General features: G+C 46.5%; 2 protein-coding genes across 6 annotated transcripts in view; both read right to left on the reverse strand.

Annotated features, from left to right (window-relative positions):
* LOC110489383 (MAGUK p55 subfamily member 6) overlaps window positions 1-17,665 on the reverse strand; it is a 56,628-nt gene extending 38,963 nt beyond the window's left edge. For all 5 annotated transcript variants that reach the window (XM_036971056.1, XM_036971055.1, XM_036971053.1 and 2 more), the window contains exon 1: window positions 17,570-17,665. The gene's annotated coding sequence lies outside the window, so the exon portion shown is untranslated. The remainder of the gene's footprint in view (window positions 1-17,569) is intronic.
* Window positions 17,666-18,894: 1,229 nt separating this feature from the next.
* LOC100135894 (neuropeptide Y precursor) lies at window positions 18,895-21,244 on the reverse strand. Its single transcript, NM_001124266.1, is given in 4 exon segments — window positions 18,895-19,199; window positions 19,417-19,506; window positions 20,568-20,755; window positions 21,169-21,244. Coding segments are annotated over 3 exon segments (303 nt in total). The 5' UTR covers window positions 21,169-21,244; the 3' UTR covers window positions 18,895-19,174.
* Window positions 21,245-22,157: the final 913 nt, after the last annotated feature.

Genomic DNA, 22,157 nt, shown 5'->3' on the forward strand with positions numbered 1-22,157 from the left:
TGCGTAATCTAAGCAACTTTGACCGTGGTATGATTGTTGATGCCACACATGGTGATTTCAGCATCTCAGAAACAGCTGCCTTCCTGGGATAGAGACTACAGTCTCTAGAGTTTACAGAGAACGGTGCGATAAACAAAACACATTCAGTGAGCGGCAGTTCTGTGGTCAAAACCAACTTGTTAATGAGGTCAGAGGAGAAGGTCCAGACTCATTCAAGCTAACGGAAAGGCCACAAATGCTCAAATAACAGCTGTTTAAAACAGTGGTGTGCAGAAGGGCATCTCTTAACGTACAACACCGTGAATAATTCAGGCTGTTGTGGATGCAAAAGGGGGTCCTACCCAGTACTAGATAGGTGTACCTAATAAATGTCAAATCTGAAAACATGGTCTGGAAAAGTAGTACATGGGACCATAGAGACAGTGATAAAGAAGGATGATGAAATATTACATCATGTAGTCCAATTGGTTCATGGTCCACGGTCATTGGTGTCAATGGATCTCGTTACCCTGAAACTTTCATGATCTAAACATGGAATATTTATTCGTCAGTATTTTCGTCAGTTTTATTTTCGTCAGTTTCCATAAAACTATGCATTAAGAGTAATGCAACAGTTACTTATCATTTTTAGCAGTTGTATCAATTGATAGTTAGATCATTGTAATGAAATGATTAGACAGTCATTTCAGATTGTCACGTTCTGACCTTTATTTCCTTTGTTTTGTATTCATTATTTAGTATGGTCAGGGCGTGAGTTGGGGTGGGCAGTCTATGTTTGATTTTCTATGATTTGGGGTATGGTTCTCAATCAGAGGCAGGTGTCATTAGTTGTCTCTGATTGAGAATCATACTTGGGTAGCCTGGGTTGTACTGTTTGTTTGTGGGTGATTGTCTATGTTGATTGCTTGTTTCAGCACAGTTCGCATTAGCTTCACGGTTGTTATTGCGCTTATTGTTTTTGTATAGTGTGTTTCAGTGTTCAGTGTTTTCTTTATTAAAATTAACGATGAACACATACCACGCTGCATTTTGGTCCTCCGATCCATCTCGCCTCTCCTCTTCAGATGAAGAGGAGGACGACCGTGACAGAAACACCCACCAACCAAGGACCAAGCGGCGTGGTAAAAGACAGCGACGACAGCAGCAGCAGCAACAACGGCGGCCAGCATCACAGGACTCCTGGACATGGGAGGAGATATTGAACGGAGAGGGACCCTGGGCACAGGCTGGGGAATATCGCCGCCCCAAAGCAGAGCTGGAGGCAGCGAAAGCTGAGCGGCGGCGATATGAGGAGGCAGCACGGCAGTGCGACAGGTACATTTTTTGGGGGGGCAGACGAGGTGTGGAGCTAAGCCAGGTAGCAGACCTGAGCTCACTCCTCGTGATTATTATAAGCAGCGCGTTACTGGTCAGGTACCGTGTTATGCGGTTAAGCGCACGGTGTCGCCAGTACGTGGCCATAGCCCGGTGCGCTATAGGACAGCCCCCCGAGAGTGTCATGTGAGTGTGGGCATCCAGACAGGGCGTATGGTGCCTGCTCAGCGTGTCTGGTCGCCGGTACGCCGTTTCGGGCCAGGGTATCCTGCGCCGGCTCTGCGTGCTGTGTCTACGGGGCGCTGGGAGGGTGCAGTGCGTCCTCTGCCTGCGCTCCGCTCGTGCCGGGCAAATGTGGGAGTGGAGCCTAAGGGAGAGGTGCGCGTAGTAGGCACTAGATCTCCCGTGCTTACCCACAGCCCGGTTCAACCTGTGCCTGCACTCTGGAGGGTCCGGGCTAGAGCAGCCTGGGGGAGTGGTGCAAAGGCTGCGCACCAGAGCTCCAGTGCTCCCCCACAGCCTGGTCCTTCAGGTGCCTCCTCCTAACACCAGGCCTCCTGGAGGTCTCCCCAGCCTGGCGGGTCCTGTGGCAGCCCCACGCACCAGGCTGTCTCTCTGTCTCCTCCCTACAGGTGGTCCCGCCTGTCCGGCGCTGCCGGAGTCTCCCGCCTGTCCGGCGCTACCAGAGCCCCTCTGTCCCGAGCTGCCCCTCTGTCCAGTAGGGTCATTGAGAAGGGTTGCCATGGTTAGGAAGCCACGGAGGCGGACAATGAGGCGGACTAAGACGATGGTGAAGTGGGGTCCGCGTCCCGCGCCAGAGCCGCCACCGCGGACAGACGCCCACCCAGACCCTCCCCTATAGGTTAAGGTTTTGCGGCCGGAGTCCGCACCTTTGGGGGGGGGGGGGGGGGGTACTGTCACATTCTGACCTTTATTCCTTTGTTTTGTATTCATTATTTAGTATGGTCAGGGAGTGAGTTGGGGTGGGCAGTCTGTTTGATTTTCTATGATTTGAGGATTTCTATGTTTAGGCCTAGTATGGTTCTCAATCAGAGGCAGGTGTCATTAGTTGTCTCTGATTGAGAATCATACTTAGGTAGCCTGGGTTTCACTGTTTGTTTGTGGGTGATTGTCTATGTTGATTGCTTGTGTCAGCACAGTTCGCATTAGCTTCACGGTTGTTATTTTGTTTATTGTTTTTGTATAGGGTTTCAGTGTTCAGTGTTTTTTTTTTAATTAAATTTCATCATGAACATATACCACGCCGCATTTTGGTCCTCCGATCCATCTCGCCTCTCCTCTTCAGATGAAGAGGAGGACGACCGTGACACAGATGTAATGTGTGAATTGCATTTTGAAATGGTAATACTTTGATGTTATGTTGTGTCATTTTGAACAGGTTATTTTAGTTCAATGAACAAATTATTAGCTTTATGTGTGTTGTATCCAAGCAATTGGAAAAAAGTGTTAGTTTTGAAATATTTGCGTTTTGAAAAATTTGCATTTTGATCATTGGTTGTGAGTTTTGTGTCTAGAGTTTTGAAAAATTACACCAAGGTTCCGAAATTAGTGCCAAAGTGATTGTAAAAAACTGCAACAGCCTCATTATCCTCCACATACAACACCCGTTCTGCCAGTCACATTCTGTTAAAGGTCCCCAAAGCACACACATTCCTGGGTCGCTCGTCTTTTCAGTTCGCTGCAGCTAGCGACTGGAACGAGCTGCAACAAACACTCAAACTGGACAGTTTTATCTAAATCTCTACATTCAAAGACTCAATCATGGACACTCTTACTGACAGTTGTGACTGCTTTGTGTGATGTATTGTTGTCTCTACCTTCTTGACCTCTGTGCTGTTGACTGTGTCCAATAATGTTTGTACCATGTTTTGTGCTGCTACCATGTTGTGTTGCTACCACGTTGTTGTCATGTTGTGTTGCTACCACGTTGTCATGTTGTGTTGCTACCATGCTGTGTTGTCATGTGTTGCTGCCTTGCTATGTTGTCTTAGGTCTCTCTATGTAGTCTTGTCTCTCTTGTCATGATGTGTGTTTTGTCCTATATGTTTGATTTATTTTTAATCCCAGCCCCCGTCTCCGTGGGAGGCAGTTTGCCTTTTGGTAGCCTGTCATTGTAAATATGAATTTGTTCATAACTGACTTGCCTCATTAAATAAATAAAGATGTGGCTCGTTAAGGGCTGGGGGTTGTGATAAACTCTGTGTGTGTGTACTGGGGGTTGTGATAAACTCTGTGTGTGTGTGCTGGGGGTTGTGATAAACTCTGTGTGTGTGTGCTGGGGGTTGTGATAAACTGTGTGTGTGTGTACTGGGGGTTGTGATAAACTCTGTGTGTGTGTGCTGGGGGTTGTGATAAACTGTGTGTGTGTGCTGGGGGTTGTGATAAACTGTGTGTGTGTGCTGGGGGTTGTGATAAACTGTGTGTGTGTGTGCTGGGGGTTGTGATAAACTGTGTGTGTGTGTACTGGGGGTTGTGATAAACTCTGTGTGTGTGTGCTGGGGGTTGTGATAAACTGTGTGTGTGTGTGCTGGGGGTTGTGATAAACTGTGTGTGTGTGTGCTGGGGGTTGTGATAAACTCTGTGTGTGTGTACTGGGGGTTGTGATAAACTCTGTGTGTGTGTGCTGGGGGTTGTGATAAACTCTGTGTGTGTGTACTGGGGGTTGTGATAAACTCTGTGTGTGTGTGCTGGGGGTTGTGATAAACTCTGTGTGTGTGTGCTGGGGGTTGTGATAAACTCTGTGTGTGTGTGCTGGGGGTTGTGATAAACTCTGTGTGTGTGTGCTGGGGGTTGTGATAAACTCTGTGTGTGTGTGCTGGGGGTTGTGATAAACTCTGTGTGTGTGTGCTGGGGGTTGTGATAAACTCTGTGTGTGGGCTGGGGGTTGTGATAAACTCTGTGTGTGTGCTGGGGGTTGTGATAAACTCTGTGTGTGTGTGCTGGGGGTTGTGATAAACTCTGTGTGTGTGCTGGGGGTTGTGATAAACTCTGTGTGTGTGCTGGGGGTTGTGATAAACTCTGTGTGTGTGTGCTGGGGGTTGTGATAAACTCTGTGTGTGTGCTGGGGGTTGTGATAAACTCTGTGTGTGTGCTGGGGGTTGTGATAAACTCTGTGTGTGTGTGCTGGGGGTTGTGATAAACTGTGTGTGTGTGTGTGCTGGGGGTTGTGATAAACTCTGTGTGTGTGTGCTGGGGGTTGTGATAAACTCTGTGTGTGTGTGCTGGGGGTTGTGATAAACTCGGTGTGTGTGTGCTGGGGGTTGTGATAAACTCTGTGTGTGTGCTGGGGGTTGTGATAAACTCTGTGTGTGTGCTGGGGGTTGTGATAAACTCTGTGTGTGTGCTGGGGGTTGTGATAAACTCTGTGTGTGTGCTGGGGGTTGTGATAAACTCTGTGTGTGTGCTGGGGGTTGTGATAAACTGTGTGTGTGTGTGCTGGGGGTTGTGATAAACTGTGTGTGTGTGTGCTGGGGGTTGTGATAAACTGTGTGTGTGTGTGTGCCGGGGGTTGTGATAAACTCTGTGTGTGTGTGTGTGTGTGCTGGGGGTTGTGATAAACTGTGTGTGTGTTGGGGGTTGTGATAAACTCTGTGTGTGTGTGCTGGGGGTTGTGATAAACTGTGTGTGTGTGTGCTGGGGGTTGTGATAAACTGTGTGTGTGTGTGCTGGGGGTTGTGATAAACTCTGTGTGTGTGTGCTGGGGGTTGTGATAAACTCTGTGTGTGTGTGCTGGGGGTTGTGATAAACTCTGTGTGTGTGTGCTGGGGGTTGTGATAAACTCTGTGTGTGTGTGCTGGGGGTTGTGATAAACTGTGTGTGTGTGTGCTGGGGGTTGTGATAAACTGTGTGTGTGTGTGCTGGGGGTTGTGATAAACTCTGTGTGTGTGTGCTGGGGGTTGTGATAAACTGTGTGTGTGTGCTGGCGGTTGTGATAAACTCTGTGTGTGTGTGCTGGGGGTTGTGATAAACTGTGTGTGTGCTGGGGGTTGTGATAAACTGTGTGTGTGTGCTGGGGGTTGTGATAAACTGTGTGTGTGTGCTGGGGGTTGTGATAAACTGTGTGTGTGTGCTGGGGGTTGTGATAAAATGTGTGTGTGTGCTGGGGGTTGTGATAAACTGTGTGTGTGCTGGGGGTTGTGATAAACTGTGTGTGTGTGCTGGGGGTTGTGATAAACTGTGTGTGTGTGTGTGCTGGGGGTTGTGATAAACTGTGTGTGTGTGCTGGGGGTTGTGATAAACTGTGTGTGTGCTGGCGGTTGTGATAAACTCTGTGTGTGTGTGCTGGGGGTTGTGATGGGCTGTGTGTGTGTGTGTGTGTGTGCTGGTGGTTGTGATAAACTCTGTGTGTGTGTGTGCGTGTGCTGGGTGTTGTGATAAGCTGTGTGTGTGTGTGTGTGTGTGTGTGTGTGTGTGTGTGTGTGTGTGTGTGTGTGCGTGTCTGTGTGCTGGGGGTTGTGTTAAGCTGTGTGTGTGTACTGGGGGTTGTGATAAGCTGTGTGTGTGTGTGTGTGCTGGGGGTTGTGATAAGCTGTGTGTGTGTGTGTGTGAGTGTGTGTGTGTGTGTGTGTGTGTGTGCTGGGGGTTGTGATAAGCTGTGTGTGTGTGTGTGTGTGTGCTGGGGGTTGTGATAAGCTGCGTGTGTGTGTGTGTGTGCTGGGGGTTGTGATAAGGTGTGTGTGTGTGTGTGTGTGTGTGTGTGTGTGTGTGTGTGTGTGTGTGTGTGTGTGTGTGTGTGCGTGCGTGCGTGCGTGTGCTGGGGGTTGTGATAAGCTGCGTGTGTGTGTGTGTGTGCTGGGGTTTGTGGTGTGCTGGGGTTTGTGATAAGCTGTGTGTGTGTGCTGGGGGTTGTGATAAGCTGTGTGTGTGTGTGTGTGTGTGTGTGTGTGTGTGTGTGTGTGTGTGTGTGTGTGTGTGTGTGTGTGTGTGCTGGGGGTTGTGATAAGCTGTGTGTGTGTGCTGGGGTTTGTGGTGTGCTGGGGTTTGTGATAAGCTGTGTGTGTGTGTGCTGGGGGTTGTGATAAGCTGTGTGTGTGTGTGTGTGTGTGTGTGTGCTGGGGGTTGTGATAAGCTGTGTGTGTGTGCTGGGGTTTGTGGTGTGCTGGGGTTTGTGATAAGCTGTGTGTGTGTGCTGGGGGTTGTGATAAGCTGTGTGTGTGTGTGTGTGTGTGCTGGGGGTTGTGATAAGCTGTGTGTGTGTGTGTGTGCTGGGGGTTGTGATAAGCTGTGTGTGTGTGTGCTGGGGGTTGTGATAAGCTGTGTGTGCTGGGGGTTGTGATAAGCTGTGTGTGTGTGTGTGCTGGGGGTTGTGATAAGCTGTGGTCAGGATGTAATTACGTGTCCAAAACAAACAATCAGCATCAAATGACAGGACATTTTTGGTTAAATTATATTTGAGATTGTAGTGAAGTATGATTAAAAGTCACTCTGGATAAGAGCATCTGTTAAATGACAGAAATCAATATACTGATGATTGGATAAATGGGATGGTTGTTGTTGTTCTAATGAATATTATTATTAATCTTCAAGATGGCCATCTTGTTTCTGGCAGTGTAATCCTCTTATCTAGAGGCACACAGTCTGACCTGGGGCTTGTGGCAGCGGCTGCTCGGTGTGAGTGTGTGTGTGGGGGGTGGGGGTGGTTTAGGGTTGGGATGGTTGTAGAGGAGTCATTAGAGATTGGCTAAACTAGCAGCCCCTCAACCAAATCCTCCTCTCTCCACAACACACACCAACCAAAACACGTGGCATACCCCACTGTCCAGAGCAAGCTCTGATAGAATTGAATAACACAGTCTCTGAGTGTACAGGCTATTGTAGCGATGTTGCAGCAAAGTTGACTAATTGCCCCGCGCTACCCCAGGAGTCCTAGCAGCCAGCCCTGCTCGGGAGGACATTGTGGCTCCAAGGCAATCCGGGTTACTGGCCTCCTTTGTGATTCTCAATTGACTGAGAGAAACCCAGAGTGACGGCTATTACTCAGTCCTCTCTGCTTCCTTGTGCCTGGGAGATGGAGAGAAAAAAGTCCCTCTCACTTGTTTATGTGTGTGTTTGTGCGTAGATGAATGGATGTTGCCTTAAGATGCAGTGTGTGTGTGTGCGTGTGTGTGTGTGTGTGTGTGTGTGTGTGTGTGTGTGTGTGTGTGTGTGTGTGTGTGTGTGTGTGTGTGTGTGTGTGTGTGTGTGTGTGTGTGTGTGTGTGTGTGTGCGTGTGTGTGTGTTTCATTTGATGACCTAAATGAATAGAGCATTCACAGAAACTGAGAATCAAAACACTTCAATGGAGATCAGTTTGTAACATTTATAGGATTTAGATCTCACAGTCTAGTATTTCTCCTCTCATAGGGGTCACCAGAGGTCACAAAAAGTGCTATTTTTGAATGATTCTCTGTGCTTTTAATACCGTGTGGACACACACACACACACTCCTGAATGCATAACACAGAGATGATCTGCTGTTACACAAAAACAGACACTCTGATCCTTCATAATCCCTCCATCACGAGCTGTCCATCATCTGGTTGCATGGCAACCAGGGGCAAGGGGAGGGCTCTGGTTGGTTGTTGGTTCAAACCCATCCCTGACCAGCCATCGTTGTATCTCCCTGATACTGCTTTGTGTACTCTCTGATACAGCTTTGTGTACTCTCTGATACAGCTTTGTGTACTCTCTGATACAGCTTTGTGTACTCTCTGATACAGCTTTGTGTACTCTCTGGGCTCAAAAGGATGGATTTTGTATGTGTGTGTATGCAGCTGCCTCTCTCCTTGCTCTTCTCTCCTTCAGGGCCCCTTTTCTCTCATCCTCACGTCTTTTAAGTCCCAAAAGTGTGATCTCGCTCTTATTCTCTACTTCTCAGGTGTGTGCACCCCCTCTCTTGTCTCCATCAAGGTCCTTTAAGTACTGAAAAGCTTCTCTCTCTCCTGTGTCTGCTCTCTCAGTGTGAGTTCACCCCTTTCCTCTCCTCTCTTAAGACCTTAGTGTGCTCTCTCATCTCGTCTCCTCTCCTCTTCTAAGAGCTTACTCTATGCCCTTTCCTCTTGTCCTCATCTTTAGTCGTCTCTCTCCTTCCTCTCTTATCCACTTATTTTGTCCTCTCTCTCCTTCCTCTCTTATCCACTTCGTTTGTCTTCTCTCTCATTCCTCTCTCTCCTTCCTCTATTGTCCTCTCTCCTTCCTCTCTCCATCCTCTCTTGTCAACTTATTTTGTTCTCTCTCCTTCCTCTCTCTCCTTCCTCTCTCCTTCCTCTCTCATTCCTCTCTCTTCTTCCTCTCTCATTCCTCTCTCTTCTTCCTCTCTCATTCCTCTCTCCTTCCTCTCTTGTCCACTTGTTTTGTTCTCTCTCCTTCCTCTCTCTCCTTCCTCTCTCCTTCCTCTCTCATACCTCTCTCTCCTTCCTCTCTTGTCCACTTATTTTGTTCTCTCTCCTTCCTCTCTCTCTCCCTCTCTCGTCCACCTCTTTGTCCTCTCTCTCCTTCCTCTCTCGTCCACCTCTTTGTCCTCTCTCTCCTTCCTCTCTCCTTCCTCTCTTGTCCACTTATTTTGTTCTCTCTCCTTCCTCTCTCTCCTTCCTCTCTCCTTCCTCTCTCATACCTCTCTCTCCTTCCTCTCTTGTCCACTTATTTTGTTCTCTCTCCTTCCTCTCTCTCTCCCTCTCTCGTCCACCTCTTTGTCCTCTCTCTCCTTCCTCTCTCCTTCCTCTCTCGTCCACCTCTTTGTCCTCTCTCTCCTTCCTCTCTCCTTCCTCTCTTGTCCACTTATTTTGTTCTCTCTCCTTCCTCTCTCTCCTTCCTCTCTCTCCTTCCTCTCTCATACCTCTCTCTCCTTCCTCTCTCCTTCCTCTCTTGTCCACTTATTTTGTTCTCTCTCCTTCCTCTCTCTCTCCCTCTCTCGTCCACCTCTTTGTCCTCTCTCTCCTTCCTCTCTCCTTCCTCTCTTGTCCACTTATTTTGTCCTCTCTCTCCTTCCTCTCTCCTTCCTCTCTTGTCCACTTATTTTGTTCTCTCTCCTTCCTCTCTCTTTCCTCTCTCATTCCTCTCTCTCCTTCCTCTCCTTCCTCTCTTGTCCACTTATTTTGTTCTCTCTCCTTCCTCTCTGTCTCCCTCTCTTGTCCACCTCTTTGTCCTCTCTCTCCTTCCTCTCTCCTTCCTCTCTTGTTCACTTATTTTGTTCTCTCGCCTTCCTCTCTCTCCTTCCTCTCTCTCCTTCCTCTCTCATTCCTCTCTCTCCTTCCTCTCTCCTTCCTCTCTTGTCCACTTATTTTGTTCTCTCTCCTTCCTCTCTCATACCTCTCTCTCCTTCCTCTCTCCTTCCTCTCTTGTCCACTTATTTTGTTCTCTCTCCTTCCTCTCTCTCCTTCCTCTCTCCTTCCTCTCTTGTCCACTTATTTTGTTCTCTCTCATTCCTCTCTCATACCTCTCTCTCCTTCCTCTCTCCTTCCTCTCTTGTCCACCTCTTTGTCCTCTCTCTCCTTCCTCTCTCCTTCCTCTCTTGTCCACTTATTTTGTTCTCTTGCCTTCCTCTCTCTCCTTCCTCTCTCATTCCTCTCTCTCCTTCCTCTCTCCTTCCTCTCTTGTCCACTTATTTTGTTCTCTCTCCTTCCTCTCTCTCTCTCCCTCTCTCATTCCTCTCTCTCCTTCCTCTCTCCTTCCTCTCTTGTCCACTTATTTTGTTCTCTCTCCTTCCTCTCTCTCCTTCCTCTCTCATACCTCTCTCTCCTTCCTCTCTCCTTCCTCTCTTGTCCACTTATTTTGTTCTCTCTCTCCTTCCTCTCTCCTTCCTCTCTCGTCCACCTCTCTCTCCTTCCTCTCTTGTCCACTTATTTTGTTCTCTCTCCTTCCTCTCTCCTTCCTCTCTTGTCCACTTATTTTGTTCTGTCTCCTTCCTCTCTCTCCTTCCTCTCTCCTTCCTCTCTCTCCTTCCTCTCTTGTCCACTTATTTTGTCCTCTCTCTCCTTCCTCTCTTGTCCACTTATTTTGTTCTCTCTCCTTCCTCTCTCTCTCCCTCTCTCGTCCACCTCTTTGTCCTCTCTCTCCTTCCTCTCTCGTCCACTTCTTTGTCCTCTCTCTCCTTCCTCTCTCCTCCTCTCTCCTTCCTCTCTTGTCCACTTATTTTGTTCTCTCTCCTTCCTCTCTCTCTCCCTCTCTCGTCCACCTCTTTGTCCTCTCTCTCCTTCCTCTCTCCTTCCTCTCTTGTCCACTTATTTTGTTCTGTCTCCTTCCTCTCTCTCCTTCCTCTCTCCTTCCTCTCTTGTCCACTTATTTTGTTCTCTCTCCTTCCTCTCTCTCCTTCCTCTCTCTGTCCTCTCTCATTCCTCTCTCTCCTTCCTCTCTCCTTCCTCTCTTGTCCACTTATTTTGTTCTCTCTCCTTCCTCTCTCTCCTTCCTCTCTCTTTCCTCTCTCATTCCTCTCTCTCCTTCCTCTCTCCTTTCTCTCTGGTCCACTTATTTTGTTCTCTCTCCTTCCTCTCTCTCTCCCTCTCTCGTCCACCTCTTTGTCCTCTCTCTCCTTCCTCTCTCCTTCCTCTCTTGTCCACTTATTTTGTTCTGTCTCCTTCCTCTCTCTCCTTCCTCTCTCCTTCCTCTCTTGTCCACTTATTTTGTCCTCTCTCTCCTTCCTCTCTTGTCCACTTATTTTGTTCTCTCTCCTTCCTCTCTCTCTCCTCTCTCGTCCACCTCTTTGTCCTCTCTCTCCTTCCTCTCTCGTCCACCTCTTTGTCCTCTCTCTCCTTCCTCTCTCCTCCTCTCTCCTTCCTCTCTTGTCCACTTATTTTGTTCTCTCTCCTTCCTCTCTCTCTCCCTCTCTCGTCCACCTCTTTGTCCTCTCTCTCCTTCCTCTCTCCTTCCTCTCTTGTCCACTTATTTTGTTCTGTCTCCTTCCTCTCTCTCCTTCCTCTCTCCTTCCTCTCTCCTTCCTCTCTCCTTCCTCTCTTGTCCACTTATTTTGTTATCTCTCCTTCCTCTCTCTGTCCTCTCTCATTCCTCTCTCTCCTTCCTCTCTCCTTCCTCTCTTGTCCACTTATTTTGTTCTCTCTCCTTCCTCTCTCTTTCCTCTCTCATTCCTCTCTCTCCTTCCTCTCTCCTTTCTCTCTGGTCCACTTATTTTGTTCTCTCTCCTTCCTCTCTCTCTCCCTCTCTCGTCCACCTCTTTGTCCTCTCTCTCCTTCCTCTCTCCTTCCTCTCTTGTCCACTTATTTTGTTCTGTCTCCTTCCTCTCTCTCCTTCCTCTCTCCTTCCTCTCTCCTTCCTCTCTTGTCAACGTATTTTGTCCTCTCTCTCCTTCCTTTCTCCTTCCTCTCTCATTCCTCTCTCTCCTTCCTTTCTCCTTCCTCTCTCATTCCTCTCTCCTTCCTTTCTCCTTCCTCTCTCATTCCTCTCTCTCCTTCCTTTCTCCTTCCTCTCTCCTTCCTCTCTTGTCAACTTATTTTGTCCTCTCTCTCCTTCCACTCTCGTCCACCTCTTTGTGCTCTCTCTTCCTCTCTCTCTCTCTCTCTCTCTCTCTCAGCTTCCCTTCCTCCTCTCTTTTTTTCTCCACTTCTCCACATTAAGTGTTCTCTCTCTCCATGCTTTCCTTTCCTTCCCTCCCTCCTGTCCTCCTTTACCTTGGCCGTAGAGAGACAGACCCTGGAGGGGCCCAGTGGTGTGGATGATTCGATGAGGAGGAAGAATTGCCCTAGTGGCTTTGCTGCCATTAACATTCTTCCAGGGGATATCTTTCACTCCCAATCAGCGTGCAGGGCCTTATTGTAATCTGCATTACGTAATGAAACCGGCCAGTAAGCCTCGCTCTTGCTCTCATTCTATCTTTCTCTCTGCTATAATGGGCCAATTAGCACTAAAGTGACGGACGGATTGAGTGGATTCAATGGAGTGAAGGCCGATATGAAGGAGGGCGCTGAAATTAACGTGCTGCTCATTAAAAACTGTGCCCAGGAAGTAGGATTGTAATATCCAGAGATCTGCTTGCATTGCCAGTAAAATGTTATTTTTTTATTTAACCTTCATTTAACTAGGCAAGACAGTTAAGAACAAATTCAAATTTACAATGACGGCTTATGCCGGCCTAACCTTAACTCGGACAATGCTGGGCAAATTGTGCACCGCCCGATGGGAATCCACAATCACGGCTGTTTTTATACAGCCTGGAATCAAACCTGAGTATGTAGTGACGCCTCTAGCACTGAAATGCAGTGCCTTAGACGCTGCACCACTCGGCAGCCCAAATCTCATGATATACAGTAACTCATCGTGTCACATGACACTGTCTTCCTCCAGGCTCTCTCCTCTATCAACTGCTGTCATCCTCCAGCCTCTCTCCTCTACCAACAACTGTCATCCTCCAGCCTCTCTCCTCTACCATCTGCTGTCATCCTCCAGCCTCCCTCCTCTACCAACAACTGTCATCCTCCAGTCTCTCTCCTCTACCAACTGCTGTCATCCTCCAGCCTCTCTCCTCTACCAACTGCTGTCATCCTCCAGCCTCTCTCCTCTACCAACTGCTGTCATCCTCCAGCCTCTCTCCTCTACCAACTGCTGTCATCCTCCAGCCTCTCTCCTCTACCAACTACTGTCATCCTCTAGCCTCTTTCCTCTGCCAACTACTGTCTTCCTCCAGCCTCTCTCCTCTACCAACTGCTGTCATCCTCCAGCCTCTTTCCTCTATCAACTACTGTCATCCTCCAGCCTCTCTCCTCTACCAACTGCTGTCATCCTCCAGTTTCTCTCCTCTACAACTACTGTGTTTCTCCAGCCTCTCTCCTCTACCAACTGCTGTCATCCTCCATCCTCTCTCCTCTACCAACTGCTGTCATCCTCCAGCCTCTCTCCTATACCAACTGCTGTCATCCTCCAGCCTCTTTCCTCTACCATCTGCTGTCATCCTCCATCCTCTCTCCTCTACCAACTACTGTCATCCTCTAGCCTCTCTCCTCTACCATCTGCTGTCATCCTCCATCCTCTCTCCTCTACCAACTACTGTCATCCTCTAGCCTCTCTCCTCTACCAACTACTGTCATCCTCTAGCCTCTCTCCTCTACCAACTACTGTCATCCTCCAGCCTCTCTCCTCTACCAACTACTGTCATCCTCCAGCTTCTCTCCTCTACCAACTACTGTCATCCTCCAGCCTCTCTCCTCTTCCAACTGCTGTCATCCTCCAGCCTCTCTCCTCTACCAACTGATGTCATCCTCCAGCCTCTCTCCTCTACCAACTGCTGTCATCCTCCAGCCTCTCTCCTCTACCAACTACTGTCTTCCTCCAGCCTCTCTCTCCTCTAACAACTACTCTCTTTCGCCAGCCTCACTTAACACAAATGCTTTGTTTATAAATTATTTCTGAGCGTTGGAGTGTGCCGCTGGCAATCCTTAAACATTTTTTTTTTAAACTTTTGATAGTTAAGTATATCTAAAACCAAATACTTCTTGACTTTTACTCAATTATTATTTTACTGGGTGACTTTAACTGTTACTTGAGTCATTTTCTATTAAGGTATCTTTACTTTAACTCAAGTATTAAAATTGGGTACTTTTTCCACCACTGGCCATAGTGGTTGGTCTCTCTGGCTCTGCTTGGGTGATTCATTGTCACGCCCTGACCTTAGAGAGACGTTTTATTTCTCTATTTGGTGAGGTCAGGGTGTGATGTGGGGTGGGCATTCTATGTTTTATATTTCTTTGGTTTTGGCCGAGTGTGGTTCCCAATCAGAGGCAGAGGCAGACCAATCCAACGCTTGGTGAATTCAGCTTCACAATGATAGGAAGAGCCATGGCACGAAGCCTCCAGTGATGATCCATGGCACGAAGCCTCCAGTGATGATCCATGGCCCGGAGCCTGCAGTAAGGATCCATGGCACGGAGCCTGCAGCGAGGGTCTCCAGACTGGAGCCGCGAGCGACGGTCCCCAGTCCGGAGCCTCCAGCAACGGTCCTTAGTCCGGAGCCTCTGGCGACGTTCCTCTGTCCGGAGCCTCCGGCGACAGTCCCCAGTCCGGGGCCTCCAGCGACGGTCCCCAGTCCGGAGCCTCCAGCAATGGTCCTTAGTCCGGAGCCTCCGGCGACGTTCCTCTGTCCGGAGCCTCCGGCGACAGTCCCCAGTCCGGGGCCTCCAGCGACGGTCCCCAGTCCGGAGCCTCCAGCAATGGTCCTTAGTCCGGAGCCTCCGGCGACGGTCCTCTGTCCGGAGCCTCCGGCGACGGTCCTCTGTCCGGAGCCTCCGGCGACGGTCCTCTGTCCAGAGCCTCCGGCGACGGTCCCCAGTCCGGGGCCTGCGCCGAGCGTCCCCAGTCCGGGGCCTACGGCGAGGGTCCCCAGTCCGAGGCCGGCGATGAGGGTCCTCGCACCAGAGGCGCCACCGAGGTGGGGGGAGCCAGAGGCGGAGTCGGGGGCTACACCACGAACTGGAGCCGCCGCCAAGGGTAGATGCCCACTCGGACCCTCCCCTATAGGTTCAGGCTTGCGGCCGGGAGTCCACGCCTTTGGGGGGGGGGGGGGGGGGTACTGTCACACCCTGACCTTAGAGAGCCGTTTTATTTCTCTATTTGATGAGGTCAAGGTGTGTTGTGGGGTGGGCATTCTATGTTTTGTATTTCTTTGGTTTTGGCGGAGTGTGGTTCCCAATCAGAAGCAGCTGTCTATCGTTGTCTCTGATTGGGAATCATACTTAGGTAGCCTGTTTTCCCACCTACGTTATGGGATCTTGTTTTGCAGTAAGCAAATAAACTAAACAAAATCAAGAATGTACGCAAGCCAGTACAAATCCAAATACTCCGCTTTCGTGCACGGAATAAGGGTTGTCATTTTAAAATGGGCTGATTCCAACCCTCATTCCTTCCTTGACTAGCTTTCCACCAATCCAGTTATGTTATAGGCAATATCACCCAAGGAAGGAAAGAAGGATGCATTAATTTCAACAGTGACCTAAGCCTACATTAAAGGTGCAACACAGGATTTATTTGTATTTTTGCATTGTAATTTCAGAAAATATCCATAACACATAATAATATCCATAGTGTACAAAACATTAAGGACACCTGCTCTTTCCATGACATAGACTGGCCAGGTGACTCCAGGTGAAAGCTATCATCCCTTATTGTCACTTGTTAAATCCCCCTCAATCAGTGTAGACAAAGAGGAGGATTTTTAGGCCTTGAGACAACTGAGACATGGATTGTGTATGTGTGCCATTCAGAGGGTAAATGGGCAAGACAAAATATTTAAGTGCCTTTGAACAGGGTATCATAGTAGGTGCCAGGCACACTTGTTTGAGTGTGTGAAGAACTGCAACGCTGCTGGGTTTTTCACACTCAACATTTTCCCGTGTGTATCAAGAATGGTCCACCTCCCAACGGACATCCTACCAACTTGACACAACTGTGGGAAGCATTGGAGTCAGCATGGGCCAGCAACCCTGTGGAATGCTTTCCACACCTTGTAGATGCCCTGATGAATTGGAGTAGCTCCATGATGTTAAAGGTGGATGTGCAATGTAATTTCAGAAAATGTCAATAATATATCTGGTGCTAATAGTGGAATGATAGTGTTTCACAGTATTACTTACCAGCCAGTGTTGTGATTGGCTGTGATATTCGCCAACTGATTTCTCCTGCTGGAGGGCATCTGTTGTCAAAATGTTCTGAATTTGTGGCTGTGCTATCTAGTGGAAATCACTGTCATTTCCTGGGTTGCTAAAATTCTACACTTTTCGCTCAATTTCAGTTTATGCGAGAAAACAATAATAGTGTAGGGAATTATTGTACGATCTAAAATTGCTATGGCATATCTTAAAAATATGTATCGTTTTTACATCTGTTTGAAGCGTGGACCAAAACCGAAAGGTCCACCAGCTTCAAACAGCTGTAAATACTATATTATTGGGTATTGAACATCTATTTCACAGCGAAGATGGAATAATGATTCCCTACACTATTCAGTGCTTGTTAAATCATAAACTGAAACTGTTCTGACTTTGTGACTGGAAATCTAGCGCGATTTCTACTAGATAGCACAGTCAAAGTCAGAACAGTTTTCACATGTTCATGCTCCGGTGAGAGAAACCAATATGCGAATATCAAAGCCAATCACAACATTGGGATTGTAATAAGTAATACTGTGAAACACTACACTTTCATTCCACTATTACTGCAGATATGCACAGTGTACAAAACATTAGGAACACCTTCCTAATATTGAGTTGCACCCTCTTTTGCCCTAAGATTAGCCTCAATTCCACCCCCAAGGATCCACCCTTGCATATTTACAGGGGTTTCCCCCCTAATCACCTCCACTTCTAAGCCCAGCCAGAAAAGTACGCAAGAGGCTCTGGGAATAAAGCCAACCCAGCGTCACCATAACCAAAAAGGACGAAAAAAATCCATCTAAACCTTTTATAATTACTAAGATTATCAAATTCAGATGGTCAGGATTAAGAGTTCATCTAAGTAGTGACATTAGACGGCATTCTACACTCTACTCAGACAAATCTGAAGGCAAAATCAATAGCATGCGTCTGCTGCCCTCTGCCTTCGGACTAGACGCTGCTACAGCTATACCAGACCCGATCCACGTCCATTCACCAGCTCAGCGCAAATAAACAAAACCCGGTAGTTGTTCAACAAACAATGGTATTTTCACTCTAGCCTATCAAATCGTGTCGGGGCCTTGGAACATTCTACACCACTTCCCTGTTCTCTGCTGGTGCGGTGCTTCTGGGATAGTGGGGATTCCTGCTGCCTGACACTTCCTCGCGCGCGCACATCCTATCAGCGGCGCGATAAATTCAGGCGCAGATCCCTTTACCGCAATAAGAAATAGACTGATACCCAGGAAATAATGAATGGGCCGACGAGTGATCCACACGCGTTCCAAATTATGGGTCCGTTTTTGCTGTCAATTGTTACCAAATAAAATTAAACTCATCACACACATGCGGCCATTTTTGTTAACCATCCAAGGCATTGTAGCCTGCACGTTTGGAGAGTATTGTCATCATAGTTTAGGCCTTTCCCATAGTCAACAGAATCCGATTCGAAAACAAGCACTCAGCGTATGAGCAAGGCCATCACATTGGACAAGCAGTAAACCATTCCAAATAAAGGTCCCACAGCCACACACGCATCACGGACAGCACACAGGGTTTGACTTCTTCCTTAGGTTCTAAATCCATCTTGGAGACCATAAAGTCCCCTTTTCCTTTCACATATAGTTTCTCTGTAGAATTAACTTCAATCGCCCATTCTGACTTACCGGTAATCGTGTGTGTAAATTGGTGGCTGTCCCAGTTGGAAATTCAAACCCCCCTCAGCTGTCCTGGTCCCACTGCTTACTAGACGTGTATACACGATGCCAATCAAATCATTAGACCGCGCCCCTACTGATGACCTATACCAGAAATGGACGAATCATAGCCGAGATCTATCGGGAGGTCCATCCCCCACGTCCAACGATGGGATACAGTGTAACAATTCATAACACGAATGATCTTGTAATTGAATTTTATATTGTGATTTTTTTTTACTCACCAATTCTTTATTCATGGGAATAGAGAGCCCTTGATGGTATTGATATTATTGCCTTGCCTATGTATTATTTTACATGTGTGAAAAAGGCTACGTAAAGAGCTTCAATGTTATGAGTAGGCAACTGTGGACCATTAAAGTAGACAATGGCGTGCTTAGTTAATTGAATTAAATTGGGTGGGAATTATACATTGTGTGGGATTAACTGGGAATTAGAGGACAGGATTAGGAATTTGCTTTCTATGCACCATTTGAGACTAGCTGTACAAATAGCCTGCAGTGTTGAATGAACATTGTGTGCCAAATATGACAGGCTATAGAATAACATAAGGACCTATTTCCTATTAGATGGTAATTTGCACTTAAACTGAGATTTCAAAATAGGTGGGCTATTAGGTCAGTATTCACCATAACAACAAGCATATTAATCAGAAACATTCAGTAATCAAAATGCACAAAATTTTATCTGCTCTCTCCTCTATCTCCCTTACCTTGTCCTATTTTATGTCTAGATTCCTCCAATAGCAGTATACTCATTCTATTCATTCACATTCTACACTTGTTGGCATGACAATAATTCGATGATGACTTGATGTTGGGTAATATGACAAAGTGTTAACAAGGTTATTCCATTGCAATGGACGGTTTATTACAAGTGTCCCACGTTATAGTATAATATTTTGTATAACTTTTTTGCATTAACACCTATGTGAAAGAAGCGTAATGCTTCCTACAGGGAGACTACCTACACAGTAGCTACTCGGACTTCAGGCCTGGAAACGCCATATCGTGTTCAATGCAGTAAAACATATCAACCACAAGAGTGCGCCCTTAGCCAGCAAATTGCCATTGCCCTGAAAATAGTTGAGTTCAATGAATCTAAGCTCTCCAGGGATTGCAAAAAATGTGTTGTGATGTGAGAGTCCGCATACACATGTATTTAAAGACGTACAATCTCCCCAGTATAATGCACATTGCCAGAAGGAACCTTCATTTATGCTCTTGGCTAAAGACTCATTTCAAATAAGTGTATAACTACAGAAGATAAGTAGATCCGTTATATAATTCATATTTAATAGCACAGTTTTGAACATACAATCAATAATTCTCTCCCCTGATTTAGAATAACAATGCACAGATAACGACTTTCATAAGACCCTGAACAGTTATCTGGCCTCTGGATGGAGGATGGGGAGAGAGGGGGATGCATACTCATGAAACCCATTGGGGTTGTTAGGATGGGACATCGGCCATGGTGAGGCGGCCATGTTGGTGAGATCAGTTGCTCGTCGCCACGACGATGAGCCCGGGTGTTGGGCCGGGACAGACACTATTACCACAACGAGGGTTCATCATATCTGGGAAGAGACAAAATATATAAAGTATCAAATAACAATTATGTCCAAACTACCACAGTACTTTCTTCTGTTGAGACCAGAGGACCAGGGCCCATATTTATACTGCGTCTCAGTCAATCTAGTGTCAGTTCGACAGAGGGAACCTGCACTCCTACTCTGAGACACTTTTTCAATATGAGTCCTGGACCAGTCGCACGCACGCACACACACACAGTACCTGGACTGTGGGAGCGTGTCTGTGCTCTCCTTCAGCAGCAATTCTGAGATCAGTGTGTCCAGTGTGTCAGGGCTGGACCTCTTCCCATACCTGAGAGAGAGAGAGAGCGAGAGAGAGAGAGCGAGAGAGAGAGAGCGAGAGAGAGAGAGCGAGAGAGAGAGAGAGAGAGAGAGAGAGAGAGGAATTTCAGGAATTCCTATATGCATAGACTTAACTTCAGGAACTAGACCATGTGTGCTGCCCCCATAAGATAATTTATCCCAACTGTTCTAGAGTCAATATGAATATATGTCTGTTAAAAAAGAGAGGACTGTTTTGTTGGTTGTCAAGTCTGCTCCTCTGAAGATAAGCCCTATTGGAATTAGTTAAGACCCTTTTTTCCACTCTTAACACCAACACTCTAACAGAAGAAACACATTCACAATTAAATCTGGACATTTAAATATTGTAGCCAGGGGCACACCAGCAACAAAATGTACCAGAAAACTAATTTTACACTGAGGTTAGTGAACAGAGACGTGGATGCAGGGTGACTGGCTTCATCTGTAAAGAGATGTGTGGGATGTTGCTAATTAAGAATCAGGGGGGTGCAGCTGTTGAAATAAAGACGTTGTTTCATATAGACAACACACAGAGTAATTAGTGAAAAGTTAATGTGACTCATCTTTATTATTTTAGTCACCTGAATGATTGGATTAGTTGGTATTTGGACTAGAGCCAGTAATAACACAAATATTAAGCTAAAAACCAAAGTGTAATTTTAGCTACTAGTAGCTGAGTTCATAGTGTCCCACTCCATATAATTAGTTAGTTAGTTTGTAAGGCTAGTCATTGAAAGGTTTAGCCTATGGTACAGTCATCTATAGTCTGATATTATTCATTTGATTAGCCTACCTGCACAATTTGTATTGTTGTTTCTTTTAAGTGCTCATTTGCACAGCATTTTGGGCTGTAGCCCATTCGTTTGTATTAAAGGTAACATATACCTACCTACCTATACGTTATACGTTATACGTTATCATATGATAATGTCATTATGAATCAATAGCCTGTGGCTCACTAATCAAATATTTCAATTGGATAATCACAAATCCGAACTTCAGCCCTTTAATTAAATCAGCAATGTATCACACCCGGATCACAGCACTCACCTCTGCCTTGTGATGAGGTTGATGTAATGTCTGAGAGCGGAGTAATACTTGGCCAGTTCCTCCGTGGGCGCATCTTCGCCGGGATTTTCGGGTTTGACCGGGTAGCCTTCCGCAAGGGTCCCGATGCATATGAAGGTCCAGACGAGGAGCGTCACTGCGCCCAGCCAGGTACCCAAGTTAGGATGCATCTTTAATGTTTACGAATCAAGAAAAATATCAGGGTCTGAATTGCTTAGGCTACGCAGTCTTATCAAAGTTAGTTTACCTGGGAAAAACTTTTAGAAGTTGTGTATGTTCAAGACGATAATTATGTCTGTTCCCTACTACTACACCACAACCCGTAGTCTACATTAACTGCAGGATGCCTCATGTTTATCTATATTTGTTGTTTCAAATTAAATTGATATCTATGTATTGACTTCCTCAGATTAATTGTTTAAAATGTCAGTTTCAGTGAAGGCAATGCAATTAGTAGATAGGCTACAAGCTGTATAGAAAAACCCTATAAAACCGGTAGGTACATTAGATAAAAAGATTAAGAAATCAATATCTAATCTTGTTTAAATCATGTCTATATATGTAATAGAGTTATGCTACTTACATTGACTTGAGGGTTTAAATTATAGTTTGGATAGAAGTTGTCCTCAGGCGTCTTTCTGCTGCTGTGCGTTCTGCATAGGGTACCCACTCTGGGGCGCGATTTTTATAATGCTGCGCACAATACTGGGTGGGGAGGGCACATCACAAGATGGGGAGGGCACATCACAAGATGCGCTCCATTGAACGTAAGTCTCCAAATCACGATTCTGAAAATGTGCGCGGACAGACGCGTCACCGCAAGCTGTCATCGCCCATTTTAAACTATATTAATTAAGGCGTTAAAAAAAATGATTGCTTTTAAAAAAATGTCAATAGTGGTGGAAATTAATTAAAAATGTCCCCCTCTCAAACGAATTAACAACATCACTCTGGAGACTAATACAATTGGCTGAAGAGACCTGGCGCAGATCCAAGACAAGTGTACGTGATGATTATGATGACTGGGTTGTCAATATCGACAGAATTGTCTCACTTGGGGACAAAGTCTGATTGAAAAATGTGTTTATTATTTTAAAAACCTCCATTAATTGCCACAAGCACGCACGCACACACCCACTTAAACACACACACACACACACGCTGCACACACACACTAACACACGCATGTACACAAGCACAAGGCCATAACCAGGGTCTGAGTTCTAGTGAGGTCCATAACGGGGTAAGGGGTTTGGGTTAAGAAAGTTGAACTTCATTTGCTGCATTTCTATGCAGTTTAAAACTCTAAAATGCTATTTGGAGGACAGCAAAAACAACCAAAAATGACCCCAGCCATTATCATATTAGTTGCTGTAGCTTCCTTCACCTCAGTCCATCTACAAACACATAGCCTAGTAGCTATACAATTACATTAACTCAGGACCGGGATTAAAAACTATAATTTAATACTTACAGAGGGATCTGTTAGCAGAAAACATATTTTATTAACAAAAAGTAAACAAATGAGTTTGCTTGACAGAACACATTTTTTGATGCAGTTTTATAGCAAAT

The sequence above is a fragment of the Oncorhynchus mykiss genome, chromosome 32 (assembly GCF_013265735.2).
Source record: "Oncorhynchus mykiss isolate Arlee chromosome 32, USDA_OmykA_1.1, whole genome shotgun sequence".
NCBI classification, from domain to species: Eukaryota; Metazoa; Chordata; class Actinopteri; order Salmoniformes; family Salmonidae; genus Oncorhynchus; species Oncorhynchus mykiss.